At 41.2% G+C, this 16,478-nt stretch overlaps 1 protein-coding gene across 1 annotated transcript; it reads right to left on the bottom strand.

Annotated features, from left to right (window-relative positions):
* Window positions 1-10,426: 10,426 nt before the first annotated feature.
* LOC104836834 (mitochondrial inner membrane protein COX18) lies at window positions 10,427-16,477 on the bottom strand (the record flags this gene model as incomplete). The annotated part of the gene is made up of 6 exons (XM_010575588.1): window positions 10,427-10,745; window positions 11,529-11,636; window positions 12,682-12,794; window positions 13,906-14,069; window positions 14,805-14,905; window positions 16,319-16,477. Coding segments are annotated over 6 exons (819 nt in total), but the record flags the coding sequence as incomplete, so codon positions are not given.
* Window position 16,478: the final 1 nt, after the last annotated feature.

Here is a 16,478-nt window from a genome sequence, read left to right as displayed (position 1 = left end):
AACTTCCATCTCTATACAAAATTCCCACATTTATCTATGGTGCACAATTTGCTCAGATCTGAAACGGACTATTTGCAATAGAGAAAATAGTTCACAAAAATCACAGACAAAGGCTAAGAATAAGCTGGCTTGAGTTCAGCACAGCAATCTTTCTGCCACAAATGGATTCATGGGGATTGCAGAAATAAACAAGAAACAGTCAAATGGTACCTATGTATCAAATTAATTGTTACAAAGCATTTAATATAAATGTTTATCACAGCTGACAATGGAGTCCCACATTTAAATGAGCACCTGACAGATATTTGCTGGGGCTGCCATTACGCATACCTTTCCCATGACAAGGATCTGCCAGCTCTTCAGCATGCACATGATTATCTGTATATAGGAACATAAATATTTAGGAAAACATATGGTGTACAGGTATCTATATCTGTATGCAATTCTACTAAATATGCATTCTCTTTATGTATGTATGCCACATATTGCTTGCTCCAGCAGAGACATAATACCAGAGAAAACAAAGATGCTTCTTCCTCCAAACCCTAGGGCAACTCAAATCTTAGAAAGTAGCAGACTTTCCAATACACTGAAAAGAACAGCAAATCTAACATAACCAGTTTCATGTACTAAATATTTGGTGTCCTGACAGAGTTGTTAACCTTTGCGAGGCATTTTTCAGCAATCAGTTTCAAGGCCCTCTTTATGCTTCCCGAGAAATCTCATGTTATTTTTTTAGTACAGAAAAGCTGTATCTGGTTTAAGGTCCTGCCCAGAAGCTTCAGCATGCCCTGTTCCTAAGGTGGAAACAGGAATCCCTTTCAGATTAAGCCTGCTGAAGAAAGTGAAGGGGACTTTCCTTCTCGAGCTGCACGGAGTACCAGCTCCCCCTGCCGCCAGCTTACCAGCCAAAAAGTCACTCCACCTTTGCAGACACACTTTTTCCAATCCTTCAGCTGAGACAGGATGACGATATGACATTCAGAAAGATCCATAACACCCTCTAAAAATCTAGAAAAAAATTCCTACATCTGAAGCAATCCTGGAAAGGGTTTTATCATATCAATTGCCACGACCTCCTTACCTGTGGGGTTTGAGTTGCTCTGTGTCCTTAGACAAGATGCTTCTCGCTTCCTCCTTTAACTTGCAGTTTCACAGCCAGAAGGTTTTTTTGGCATAAGAATATCCTGGCAGCATACAGATGTAGCGATATCATTGGTGTTCTGAGATTTATAACCAGACAGTGAAATGACCTCCACCAGCCAAATCTGTGCAAGCACAGCATCATTAGTATGATGACAGCTGCACTTTGTTTTTTCTCCAGAACTGATGTTCTCAGGTAGAAACCGTATCTCTCCCTGTCTGTAAAGTTACAACTGCATAAGCATAGATCTATGCAGTAGGCAGAATGTTGCAACACATTGCTAGTGGTATCAATTAACGCCCTCGTATGGAAATTTGACTTCTGATACCCCTTCAAAAGCCTAAATGTGTTTGCCAAGTTGCCAAAAAGCAACTGTAGGAGAAACAGGATTCTGCAATTCCACCACACAACAAACACTTAAGTGGCTGACCCAGGAAAAGAGTGGCAAGATTAACACATACAAATAACAGAACTGGTAAGCCATATGGTACAACTAGTTCTCCTTGAGTTTCACTAAGCTACCACCACAATTCAAATAAATGCTTCAAATTCTGTGTTAAAAATTTTGCTCACAACTTTTTCTTTTCAGTTTACATCAAAGAACTAACTTGAGATGTTTTAAAAACTTAAAATAAATAATTAATTCATTACCCTTCATTTTAACAAAGAAAAAAGCTCTAAATCAAACCCAGTATTTACACAAAGCACAGAAATCTGTAACTATTTTAAAATCATAGCGCTCTAAATCCAGTAACATTGCAGTTTTCGGGGTAAGGAGAACATATACTCACAACAAAACCTAAAAAATCCACATATGCATCTCCATATTAATCTACACAATTATTAAAGCACTTCCATTCAAGAAAAAAATAGAGAGAAATATGCATTTATAAATTAAAGGGGGGAAAGGAGGATCAAAGACATATGGATAACGTATGATTAACTAGCGCTAATTTGAACGCCTAGAAAAAAAAGCTAGGAGAAAATTTCCTACAAAATGGAGCTTTCTCCCGTTCCTCCTCCCTAAACAGAAATGAAGTCTAGGGAATTTATGCAAAATGTAGCTACCGGGTTTGGATTTCATTTCTCTTACTAGTTAAAGAATAATATCCTGACAGGTATACAAGCACAGCTTATCACTGTTTTCAGATATGCTTCAAGATACTTTCTGGAAGCATAGTTAAGAGAGTTCTGGGAAAAAGGGAACAAGCAAGCAAGCAACAAAATAAAAGGTTATGTTCAGTCTTGCAGTGCCACACGTCTATTCCTCACACTGCGTATGTCATGTTTTAATACTAATAAACCATTAAGTGCTACAAGCTCACTTCTGCTTTTATCCATTTAAACAACCGGTGCCTGCAAAGCAAGGTTGCCTACTTGACTCGCTGATCTACACGAGAAGCTCAGGTCTTGTTTTAGGTCCGTCAGCATATAGCCCTCACAGCTACAGAGAAGCATTACAGTACCAATTAATAGAGAACCAGAAACAAACTACATGGAACAACACTATTTTCTTTGTTTGACTCATGATGTTGAAAGACAAATTATGGCTTGCTTGAAGGATCTAAGCATGATTATTCAGCATTCAGTGATACTTTTAACTCAAAAAGAATCTGAAAAAAGTGCACTTTGACAGAGGTAATACTTTCTTACTTGAGTTCCAAGTTCTGCTTGCTTTTAATCTGAAAATTATCAGCAAACATAAACTGTTTTCCTGAAATCGCAGAACTGTGGAGAAAGGCTAAAAGAAAGATTGCGGGGCGGGGGGGGCTGGGGATGTATACATGTACGTCTGAAGGTATATATACTGTCTCTCAACAAAAAAAAGCATTTTTTGCCCCTTTCTAGCCTTGTGGTCTCTTGCCCTCTTGCTAAGGCCTTGTGGTATCAGCTATCAGACAACACTTAAGTATGTCTGAGGCACATGAATTTCTTCAACCCTGGGTGGAACACTTACTTCCTGTCTAATAGTTTATTTTACAATTTGTCCCGTCTTTTTTCTTCAACAGATTTCAGACAGTTTTGTGGCTGAAATCCATAAATCTTCTTTCGTGCTTGGGATGTTATTTCATAATCCCTTTTTCAGATTCTTTCATCAAGTATGGCACAGTAGAAAGTTACTGAATTTTACTTATTTCTGCTACTGTTTAAAGGTCAGCTTAATGTTCCAAGAGATTCGTGGGGTTTATGGCACTTATTTCTACTTTTTGGGTGGTTTTTTCGGCAATGATAGGAAAAACAATTTAGAAATTCCAGTGCTTCTGATTGTACTGAAAGTATTTAAAGAATTTGTGGAGCAGGATCTACCGACTGAAGTTCAGAAACTACACATAAATTAGAAACTTGTTTTTTATTTTACAGAATACTTATTATTAGGGAGTATTTTGACAGATACCATTCATTTAATCAAATGTAGAAATTTTTGAGATCTGAGTCACTGTCTACTCCAGCAATAAATGAAAGGTTAAGACACTTATTCCATTGGCACAATACAAAATGAGTTACAGCAGCTACTGTAATGCGAGGATGTGGCTAGACATGAGGAACTATAGCCTATATTTAGGACTGAAGCATCATGCTAACTTGCATTGTGCCTGGACAACAGCTACATAATTCAGAAATAAAAATACTAGTAAAAGTTATCAGTGCTTTTTTTTTTTAATGGGAGAATTACAACTTCTGTTCTGTCATTATCACTGTTTCCAACTGTTCCACAAACAAAAACATCCTTAGTTATTCCAATTTGCTGCCTTATGCCAGGCAGTGAAAGGAAGACTACTGTGCAGAACATCCTTAAGCCGTTCTTTTTCACAACACTCCCTTTCGTGACAAATTCCATACATACCACCGTACTCAGAAGTTGAAGGGAGTGAAAAAGATAAAAAAAACCCAGAATGTTCCTTTTATCCACTTTCTTTCCCCCTCTATTTGAGGGACATCTACAAAATAAATCTTATGCAAAATCACTAAGATTTCCAACAAAGATAAAGCAGTGGCAATGCACAAATGTTAAATTTCTGAGTAAACAGAAGATGCTGAAAGTGCCTGGATTCTCTAATGTTAGCCTATGCAAATGGGAATGGACAATGAGGAACAGTTCCTTTGTGCATGTTCTATAACGATAAAACAAGCCTTATTTTTAGAGCCAGGGTATTTCAGGAAATAACTTTATGAATTGCCAACTTGTAACCCTATCAAAAATTTCCATTTAACCAACAGAGTTCCTGCTTTTTCTCCCCCCCCAAATATACAGGTGCACCTCTTATTTTGCATACACAGAACACTAAACTCCAACAAAAGCTAGAAACTTTACTCCGAACACAGCTAAATTTGGTAAGACGGAATTTTATCACCTCAGTATCTGGAACAGCCAAAACAAGATACATGGCACAGTTTATTTGCTCCCAGGAAACTTAGGGACATGCAGATAACCAAAACTCAGAACCCTACAAAATTCATCTCTGGGATCCACTTCACTCAAACTAGCACCCTCTCTGAGACACATCTCAAAGGAAATAAAATTACTCTTATACTATCTCTTAAATTAGAAGTATACTTGCTTTCCTGAATTGCCAAGGAAACCCCAATTCTTCTCTTTGCAACAGGTATGTTAAAACTAAGCACCCCTACCTGACATTTCCAAGGAACACAGTACTATTTATAAAATTCTTTGTGTTAAGTCAGTTGTATGAACCTGGAGCTGTGCTATGGTCTCCACAGTGACGTATCATAGCATCTCTGTTATATTTTGTGTTTCTGAATAGCGCTTTCATTTGTGGTAGTATCTATCCCATGAAAAATATAATCAACCCCTGTATGCTTACACGTATTTTACCAGACGTCGGCCAATTTGAAACTCCTTGGCCAAAGTACTCCAGAACAGTGTCTTTCTCAAAGCCCAGTGGTGAATGGTTAAACAGTTTCGCCTCTGTGGCAGTGAGTTTCTTCCCCCTCTCTGGGCTGACCTACGAACTCAGGAAGCCTCACCAGGCCTTGGCATGAGTACAATGATTTGGGCAGTTACGCGCCCTTGACCATACCAGGACCTCTTGCACAGCTAAGACAGGGAGCTGCACCGACCATACCAAGGGCTCCTCTTGCCTGGCAGAGGCTGTGGACAGGAGTAGGGATAATTAGTCGTTTCTTGACAACCTTGGGACGTTATCTCAATCCTCTCTTCACAGCCTTGGAACATTCCATATCGGAACCTTAAGTCATTCTCTGACAGCCTTGGAGCCGTCCTTATCTGAATCGTAACTCACGTGAAACGGTACCGGTGCCACTGGAATCCCAGTAATTTGCTAATGACTAAGGCAAATCATCTCCCAAACCTATAAACAGCGGTACTAAGGGAGGCCCTTTGAGCTCTCCTGGACCGCAGCGGGCTACAACCAGCACCTCCCTCCAAGTGGGATGCCTCTCGGAGCTCGCAAACTCTTCGGTTTGCGAAGATCGGAGATCTGTTGCCAAAAGACGACAAGACTTGGGCTGATACTCTCTGCTCCTCGAGGCTTGACCCTTCACCCGTTGAGAAAGATGCCAAAGCATTTCATGTGAATATTTTCACTGAACTTGAAGGGAATTTTTAACAGGTATACCTCTTTCACTTGCATAAGCAAGCATCTCTCTTAGTGTCTTTGTGCATGTGCATGTGTACTAACCTGAACACTCTATAGCAAGCGTATTACAAATATTGCTTTTCAAATCTATACAGAAGTCACTGCCATGAACTTCATTCAACTGTGAATGAATCTCAGGCTGCTATTATACTCATAATCCCTTTAGATATAAACCATTGACCAAGTCAGGGACTAGGAGTCGGTCCAGCTGCTGCTAGACTCCAACAGGAGTTTAGAAAGCAAGGGCATCTTCTCTGAACCCGTGAATCAACGGGAGGGTCTCCCCTACCTCTTTACATTCCTGATCTCTGTACCAATCACGAGAAATCAATCCTAACCTATGGTGGCTTGACCCTGGCTGGATGCCAGGTGCCCACCAAAGCTGTTCTATCACTGCCCCCATCTCAGCTGGATAGGGGAGAGAAAATATAATAAAAGGTTCATGGGTAGAGATAAGGACAGAGGGAGATCACTCACCAATTACCGTCACGGGCAAAACAGACTCAGCTTGGGGAAAATTAACTCAATTTATTGCCAATCAACCAGACTAGGGTAATGAGAAATAAAACCACATCTCAAATCCCTTCTTCCTGGGCACAACTTCACTCCCGCATCCTGTACCTACCCCCCACAGCGGTGCAGGGGGACGGGGAATGGGGGTTACGGTCAGTTCATCACACATTATTTCTGCCGCTTCATCCTCCTCAGGGGCAGGACTCATCACACTCTTCCCCTGCTCCAGTGTGGGGTCCCACCCATGGGAGACAGTCCTCCACGAACTTCTCCAACGTGGGCCCTTCCCACGAGCTGCAGTTCTTCATGAACTGCTCCAGCACGGGTCCCTTCCATGGGCTGCAGTCCTTCAGGAGCACACTGCTCCAGCTTCAGTCTTCCTGGACTTCTACCACGTAGATGGGGGATCAAGGATGCAAAAGTGAGACAAATTTCCATGCCAGCCTCATCTCTCAGACTCTATGAGTACTTATCAAAGTAAGGAGCAAGGACAAAAAACACTTTGTCAGTAACAGTTCATTAGTATTTTCCAAACTCAGAAGTTCAGCCCAACAAATGAAAGTATTTTCTATATTTGATTACATGCTCTTGGCAACTTAACTGACGCAATAAATGAGACAAAAGTGACTAACCCGTCACAGAGAGCACCGGAGACGGTCAGAATCATCATGCAGAATTCCAACTTGCAAATCCACAAGCGTGGCACAAGTTACCAGGTTTCCATGCCAAAATTGTCACAAATGGCTCTAGCTCTACCCAAATTGTGTCCTGTCCTCCCCCCCTCAGTGCCTCTAACAGCACCCAGAAACAGGTACTTAAGAAGAAAATGCAGGAAACAAGTAAAACACAAGCGTGGAGTAACTCACCTCCTGAGCACTTTCCTATTAGTCCTAACAGTTTTGAGTTTGGGTTTAGTTTAGTAGATTATTTTTTTTTATTTGAAAACATTCCAGACCTTTCTTACCCTTACGTTAACTCTAAATACATTTATCTGTGGCCAGTTCCCATTAAGTCTAACACCTTACAGTCCTTCTGCATACACTTTTGAGTTTTTATTAACTCTGATGATTTTGTGGTGTATTTATCAACTGCTAAACTTAGCACCTGAACATTCAAGAAAAAAAAAAAAAATCACCACCTGCCTCAATAAATCCTGCTGTGCTATTTAAGATGACAAAGAATACAAAGTCACTCTTTCTATAATTCTGTGAGCCACATCAAGAGCACTGTATCTCACTGAGCTTCATTGCCTCGCTTTCCCATGCAGCCAGAGCTGGTATCAACAGTGTGAAGCCAGTCATTCTACAACACTAAAGACAAAACACAAGTTCAAATACCAAGATTCAAAATCTTGCACAGACACCTCCTTACTCTAATAACCAACCTATTTTCCTGTACTTCAAGAACTGCATACATGTTTGCAAATGAGACTACAACTTCTAACAGAAATCTCAAAAGGGAAGGAAATATCTTTTGGGGAAAGAAACCTTACTAGAGAGTACCAAGTTTGCCATTCATTAGTCTTAAGGAAATAGTAGTCCAATATTGAGAAACAGAATTCAAAACTATGTATTTTCCAACAGCACAACTTAAAATTTCAATTGCTGGTCCTCTCTAAAGATTATAGAATGTAAGGCAGTGTATTATTTAACAAACTGTACACACGAGCGGAAGAAAATGAGCAACTCCGTGATTCGTAAGAAGAAATAGGTAGACAAAAGGATCACTGAGCTCCTGATGTGACACAGTTGCTTCTTAGGACGGGATGCTGCCAGAAACTCAGCATTACGCAGACAGGACAGCAAACTGCCTTCTCTTCTTGACCTATACAGCAACTGGCAATGCACCATCCATAATACTGAAAATGCTCCCATTTGTATGTTTAAAAAAGGGGTTGGTTTTTTTTAAAGAATTTGTGGTCTTTCTCCAGATAAGACACTAATTCACAGAACCTTGCAGCTGGAAAAGGAATTCTGGAGGTCTCGAGACCAACCCCCTGCTCAGTGCAGGCCCACTAAAGCAGGTTCCTCAGCTGGCCTCGTCCAGTTGGCATTTCAAGTACCTCCGATGACACAGCTCCTACAATTCATGCAGGAAACCAGGTGTTGGACCATTCTCAAGGTAAAAAACATGTTTTCATATCCATTATGGAAGGTTTTGTCTTCCAACTCATTGCCGTTGCCTCTTATCCTTCCTCTATGCGCTTCCAAGCCGAGTTTGGCTTAATCTCCTTTGCCGCTTCCCACTAACTGCTGGTAGACAGCAATAAATCTCCCCTCTCTCTTTGCAAGGCCATCTCTTCAGGGGCTGAACAAAAACCCAGTTCTCTCAGCACATCATGGGCTCCAGCCTCCGGTCTGCCTCAGCAGCCTTCCACTGGATCCGCACCAGTACATTCATGTGTTGTACTGGGGAGCCCAGAACTAGACAGAGCATCCAGATGCGGCCTCAAGAACTGCCAGGGAATAGCAATTTCTCTTCACCTCCTGGCTACGCTCTTGCTAACACAGCCCAGCAGACACTTGCTCTCATCCTACAACCAGGCACCTCAGGAAAACATAGGATTTCACTTCCACCTCCTCACCTTAGCAGGCCATTGCCAGGACCCAACTCTTCAAAGAAACGCTGCCAGATCAGCATACTGACCTGCTTTTATCCTGCCACCAGCAGACTATGTAACGCTACAGCGAGAAACCAAGCCCAACTGCTGCTGCTGTCATTCAATCCTGTCTAACGGGTAGATCGCAGCCTGAGAAATCGTATGGCAACACTAAACTCACATAAAATGCAATAAGAAAACAGAATTTATATGAATTTTTTTACGCTTCTGAAGCGAGCGTGAGAGAACGTATCATGCATTCCCCCAGCGAAATACATCCACTAAAAGGTAATTTTAAGTGCAGTATCAGGACTGAAAATTAGGAACATTTAGTTTCAAACAACATTTCTGAAACAACATCCCTGCCCTACCTACACACCAAACCTTGATAAACTCCTTCAACCCCATCTTCTGCTCAGGGGTCAGGAAACAGACTAACAAGAGAAATAAAACAAGACTACAGATTCTTCTCACCACAACAAAGGCAAGTGACTATTGGCTTGTTACTGTTGTCTACATCCACCTGGTATGCCACCTGCTTCTCTCTTTCCCAGTGCTATATAGTCTTCTCTAATGACAAAAAGATCCCAGTTATTTAAAAAATCACTTCCTATTACCAAAGATTAATGAGCACTAACTTTAACAGATAAAACATGAATCATCCTGGTCTGTACTATGACAACCATCTGAGAGCAAAGAGTACAAGCAATGCTTTGCCCTCTATGCCGATGTGACCTTTTACAAGACCGGGTCTTGCACAGACTTCAGTGCAAAGGGCAATAAGCATGCAGAGTTTCACAACAACATATGTCTGCTGACTTAAGATGTATGCAGAGCAAGGTGAGATGCGAATCTGAATACCCTTACAGGAAGTGCTTACACGTAATGACACTGATGTTTACATGAAAAAAATAGCAAACACGGGTCCTTTAAGGCATAAAATATTTGCACTTGACCTTTAAGACTTACATTAAAAGAGATCTGATACACAGTTGAATGAAGTATTTGGTTTGTAATCATCATTTGTTCTTTTTCGAGGTGCTACTTGCCTCGTTTTAGTCTATGCGGAGTGTTGTTGCTCAACAGCTGATCACCAGAAACAATACATGAAACTTGTCCTCCTAACTCTAAATCTAATGTACAAGAGACTGACAACGACCTAGTTTACTTTGCAGTTACAGGAAATCAGCTCTCAGAACTGTTACGAAGACTATCACGTGAATCACCTGGATATCAAACGACTATACCTGACTACCTATCAATCTGCGCCACTGTCTTAATTAATTAAACCAGTAACTACAGCATCAGTCCATCTAGCCTTCTCCCTTACCCTAAAACTTGTTGCTTACTAGCCCACAGGTCAGATCAGCTTCACTACAAGAAGGCAGCCTAGGTGAGTCACAGTTTTATTCAATATTCATCTGCCCAATTCCTTACGATACTTCGGGAGACAAACCTGTATTACTAGACTATTCTAACTGCAAAACGACCACCCTTGAAACAAAACTTCCCAATAAACATACATTTGTGCTGAACAATCATTCTTTATGGCCAGACGGTCAATGCTTTATTTGGAAAAATAAATATAATTCCAGATGCAACATTTTACAGTAAATAAGTACATCTCTATAAGATAGCACTACTTAATTACCCATGCAACATTTGTGGGACAGCTCTTCGGACAGTTTAAACAACATCATTTCTTAAAACCGTATTTAGTAGTCAAGGCAGACACAATATCCCTGTAAGGAGTATCTGAGTCAGATTTGGTCCTTGGTATGCAACACAGCCGACGAAAGGTCGGAGAACGCAGCAACAGGTTGTGCGAGAGTCCCATGAAGCTCGAGGACAGCCAGTACAACGCCATGGACTGCAACGAGACAAATACCGAATTCAGCATCCCTAGATGCAATGCGAACACTACAATTTTAGGCAGCTCTTCACGAACCACAACCACTGGTTACTCCCAGTTATTGCGAAAAATAACTCACCTAAAACCACTCCTCTCAATAACAATAATGGCTTCCATTTCAATGTGTTTTTCACTCTTTCTCAACTCTTCTGGAGGAAAAAAGTCAATCTACACTGAAGTTTGACAACAGTTCATAAATTAAATCATATTAAACTCGCTCGAACTTCTGTATTTCAGACACTGAGTTGATAAGCCAAACAACTAGATACTTTGTTTTTGCTATCCACTGCAAAAATATTCAGAAGTAGAACACCTTGTAAAAATGAGAAGCATTTTAAGATTGTGGAAAATTTCCTCATCAAAGAACTAGGCTGCTTTCCTCTCTCAGTAAGCAAACACTTCGCAAACGCTTGTCTGTATGTCCTTATATAAAGTCTTCCTCCCATTTTTGAGATGATAAAAAGGACGCTAACCTGTTCTGAACGTCCTTCTGAGCCCTAGTTTGCGAAAATGATGTTTAGAAACAGTAAATTTGCAGATCCTTCCCTCTTGGACAAAAATATTCTACATGTGTTAAGAATTTAAATGTACACGTAGACAAAACATCTTATTTGTTTTAGGGCACACTGTATTAGAGAGCATGGCCTATTAAACACACCAGGCATTTGGGCTGCTCTTTACGCACAAGGAATGTATCAGAGTCACAGGTTCATGGACGCACCGTTAAGACTCTGTACTTACAGAGGGGACTGTTGCAGCAACAGGGATCATCACTACTGACACCACTCGAAAGAAATTTGTAGCAAGCTTCTGGAACCTGGAAACTTCCATTTTTTGCGAAGCAAAGATCTGAAAGGGGAGAAACCCGCAGTTATAAACAAGCTCTCTTTGAAAGGACTACAATGAGAAAAAAGGCAACAGTGGGCTTTCTTGTAACCCAGCACTCTTGTTCACCTATTACTTCCATTTTGCATTTTCCATTTCAGTTAACATATTGCTACAATCTTTCATTCAACTTGTTTGATGTTTTACATGTTCAGTCCTTTGTAGAAAATACTGCACCAACCTAGCAAAGTACCCAACAACCATTTCCAGGTAACATAACTTTACACAGTCACTTTTGCACACCAAAAGTTCCAACACCTCGGCCTGAAGCACAGCCCTCTGAGAAAAGGCTGCCGACAGGAAACTGACCAAACATGGTGGATAGATCACTGAACGAAAGCAGAATCAGGTCTACAGTTACATACTGACTTTTTTTTTTTTCTAAGACAGTGTCAGTCCACATGACATAGAAGAAAATGGAGTAAGAATGAAATCCAGAGGGTTAGAGTGATGAGAACACCTAACAGAAAAATCAAGAAGAAAAATATTTCCATTAAATTACCCCCCAAAATGGGAAATGAAGACTTTTTTCTGTTTCTGTTGATTCATCTCCCCAGCAATCTTCAAAAGTTCTGAATTTTTTCAATTTATTAAGAACACATAATATTGTTAGTTTTGACAACAATACAGTAACAAATAATTGGGAGTGGGGTGTAGAACAAAACAAGAAAGCCCATATGTGCTTTTGGATGCTTAACACCCAGGAAGCTCATCAGAACATCATTCTAAGAAAAACATCAGAGTCAAGACTAAATTTTACTGATGCTCAAGCAAAGCCATTAAAGTATCTGAGATGTGTCACATAAGAATTTGTCATCTCTAAACAAGACACCCACCCATTCAAATGCACAGAGTAATTAAGTTGTTTTTCAGTTCTCCCCAATGCACTTAAAACAGTGATTATCTGAAACTACCCTTATGTTACCATGTTCTACAACTGGGTAATATTGTCTTACAATTCTATAAGAATTATCCTTTTGCAATCATCCTATTTATTCCACCAACATACCTCCACTATCAGCAAATTCATGAGCCCAAGCGAAACTGGCAAAATCCATGTAGAATCTGGTGCCGTGAGGTCTGTAAACCATAATGCTCCGCCTGCTGAAAACTGTTCTTGAACTACAAGAAAATACTGAGTTAAGCATGATTTGCTACCTCAAGTTAAACAGAAGCATACCATGTATTACAATCAAATCATCCAAGTTTCTAGGTACATTTTGTCTACACAATAATTACTATTAAAACAGAAATACCTGGTTTAACAGATTGCATGACAAGGCAGCCTGATATCAGTACAAATAAAAAATGGTGGGAGATGCAAGCTGAGATCCAGCTTAGCTCATGACAGCCACCGATTCAGGTAAACCTGTGATAACAACTAGCTTGATCTCCACAACCATTTTACAAGCCAATGAGAAAAATATGCAATGCAGTAGGTTACAGTGACTACATATTTTGTGGGTTTGAAATATTTTTCTTAAAAACTATATAACTTGTTATATTTTTCTTAGAACAAGAAACTATGAACTCTTTTCTAAAAAAATGAAAATACCAGTATTTTTTTTTAAAAAAACCCCACACATTCACCTTGCCTATAGTCCTTCATGTGAAACTTCACACGGAAGAAAAAAAACACAGATTAATAGTGATTGTGCTACGGCATGGGTTATATTACTTGCTAAATAAGTTTATCTTGTGAAACAGAAAAATCCCAAGACAATTTTTTTTTTTTTCCTAGTAACCCTGTCTTCAGAAGACCACAAAATAATTACACGCTCACACAGCCTAACAAAATGCCCCCCATTGTTCCCAGAGCTCAGGCCCTGGTACTGCTTTTAAAGAGGCATCCCACAAAGCTCACAACAGCATCACAAAAAGCAAAAGCATGTAAGTAGAGATCAGTGATGTTCTAGACGCTGCGAATACTTGCTGGAAGAGTTCAAACCAAAGAAACGTACAGCTGTGGTCCAGACGCGAGTTCTTTGGTTACATGAACGGTGGTTTAATGTAGTACAACATGCACAATGTACCTAGTCAAAGTCTTTGAAATTCATTTTTATTTTTATCAGCCATTTAAATATGCTTAATCTATATTAAGTTTAAAAGCTTAGTAGGGAAGTAGTTTTATACATCACTCAGGAGACTGTGTTCTTTAACTAATGAAGCATCTGCAAAAACTGTAACTGATTGAAAAATGACTGTTAAGAGCGTGTCTGTTCAGATTAATCACCTCCTGAGTCCGTGGCACCAACACTGCAGTTGCGCAAAGCGAGGGACACGCAAATCCACATTGGAATCTGTACCCATACCAGTAAAGTGGCTTTGAAGGGATGGCAGTTGTCTCGAATGTACAGTTCCGTAATAATCCTCCTTAGGTTTTTCTTAAAGTGGAACCTTTTAGAAAGAAAAAAAAAAAAAGTCCTCTCACAATACCTGTTACAGAGTAACGTCTCAAATAGCAATTCTACAGGCTGTACATGTCAAATTGGCTTCTTTAGGTGCAACTCTGGAAAACCTGAAAGTCCTTCCTCTTCAAATGTGCCTCTCTCCTCTGCCAACCCCTTTTCCTCACAACTTTTACCCCTGTTGCTCTAAGCACCTTTTCACAACTGAATTTCCCTTTGTCATCGGCAGCTACCAGTAACTTGTCTGATATTTTATTTCACTGTGCTTTTTGTCTGAACTAGGGTATAACTTTCTCAATACAGCGGCAATCAGCCAGTTACGTGATCCTCAGTAACCCGACTTAGATACACTGCTACTGCACGGGGTGCGGTGATACTGCACGGGGTGCTAACAAATGAACAGGACCACCACCATTCAAGCCTCAAGTTCCAGCAATATTTAGATACCACAATAGCTGAAGAACCATGAGCTACAAGTAAAGACAACAAAAACAATCCTGCATTTGGCCCTGTAATCATAAGCCTATCACAAGTTCAGAGCTTTAAGACAGATATACTCTGTCGGGCAATATAAGAAACACAAATAAGTCATAGAAGCGGTAAGAAAACCGAAGCTTTGGACAATGGCAGAATGTTTTTGCAAGATCGTTGTTTGTAGGACTTTCCCTCCTGCTACCCCTCAACCCGCAATGGATTTATAAGGTATATGCCATTGCCATCTTACCTGGCCACCTTTTCAGACCAACCCAGTTGCTTTCGACAAACGGAAACTTCATAGCGAAGATGCTCAGCTAGTTTTTTAATCTCAGGTTGCAAATTTTCCAACTAGCTAAAGAAAAGGAAAAACGTTTATGCGCAGTTATGTGTAACAACCACTTCCTCTCCCCACCTGATACTGTAAACACATTAAAAATGAGTGCGAAGGACAAGGCACACATCTATGAATGCCCTCCATCTTTAAGCAAACTAAACAGGTGAAAGAATTATTGAGAAGTATCAATCAAAGATACCATCTTGTTGCTAAAAGAAATAAATAGAGAATTGGATTTTATATTTTGTTCCCAATAAGCATCTTTTTGTCTTAGTTAAGAATTGTAACCACCTACTTTACTAAACAAAAAAAACCCTTTAACGCCACTTGAAAAAAATTTAAAGCCCAGCAGGACACACAACTTCGCAGCTGCCAAAGTCACTATCCTGAAAAGTAAGAAGAGATCCCGTTACACAATACTACAATCCGATATTCACTTCTACAATCAAAAGAAAAGGAAAAATGAACAAGCGCCACTAAAAAAAAACAAAACAAAGAAACCAAACAAAAAATCCCCCACCCCAAACACACTGCAATAAAAGAATTAAATTGTGCTGCTTCTGCAATAACACTCTGAGCGACGGCCGCTGAAGAATCCTGTCCCAAAAACACACCTGCATTTACCCATCTGACCTCTACACAGATGAAGAACAAAGATAGAATTGATTCCTAATCAGGCTTGAATCCTGGCAGCTGTGCAGCACCCCCCTACAATCCTCGTTAGGTGGTAAAAAAACAGCACAGAAAAGGGGAAACACCCTACTTCGTACCACGGCACTGCAAAGGCTCCTTTACCACTGTAGGCACAGGGTATGACCTCTTTAGTAACTTCGACCGTTTTCCTCGCTTCTGAGGAAAAGCAGATATTTACAAATTGCTGAAGGCTAGTTTACTTCAAGCTTTGACGGGACAAGCTTTAGCAAAAGCTCTGCTTAAGTTAACACAGCAAATCGCAGAAAGTACCTTGCACGTGCCACCTGACTCTTGCACTAAAACAACTCCATCTCCGTGCAGTGACCGTGAAGAAGATGCACACTCCCATTTTTCAGTTTTATTTAGACTTCACGTGTCCAAGGAAGGACCAACCACCGAAAAACCTCCCACCCGCTGCGGTGTCCTCCGCCACACGAGGTCAACAGGCAGCGCAAGCGGACCCCCCCGCTAAAGGGGGGGGGGGGAGGGGGGAAGAAACTGCGGCCAGGACCCCGCTACAGCGGTTTTGTGGAAAAGTACCCCCGCTTTGGTTGCGAAACCCGGCTCTCACCAGAATTCCCGCCCCGTCTGCCGCGAAGGCCATGCGCAAACCCGCCCAGAGCACCCCGCAGGGCCGCCGGCCGTGCCCCTCGGTCCCTCCTCCCTCACACAAGCAGGGCGATCCCCCGCAGGGCCGCCCTCAGGACGCAAAGACTCGGCGGCCGGCAACCCACCTTGGCCAGGAGGCGGCTCTGGTGCGCGGCCAGCGGCAAAGTGACGGCGGTGCGGAGCAGGCCTGCGCCGCAGACGATGGCGGCCCACCACGGCAGCCCGGCGGCCTCCTGCAACGCCACCAACCCCTCCTCCGCCCAGTGCACCGGCGCCGACTGCGCC

This window comes from Haliaeetus leucocephalus, unplaced genomic scaffold (genome assembly GCF_000737465.1).
Source record: "Haliaeetus leucocephalus isolate CR32 unplaced genomic scaffold, Haliaeetus_leucocephalus-4.0 Scaffold484, whole genome shotgun sequence".
NCBI classification, from domain to species: Eukaryota; Metazoa; Chordata; class Aves; order Accipitriformes; family Accipitridae; genus Haliaeetus; species Haliaeetus leucocephalus.
This window is presented reverse-complemented; position numbering and strand designations above follow the sequence as displayed.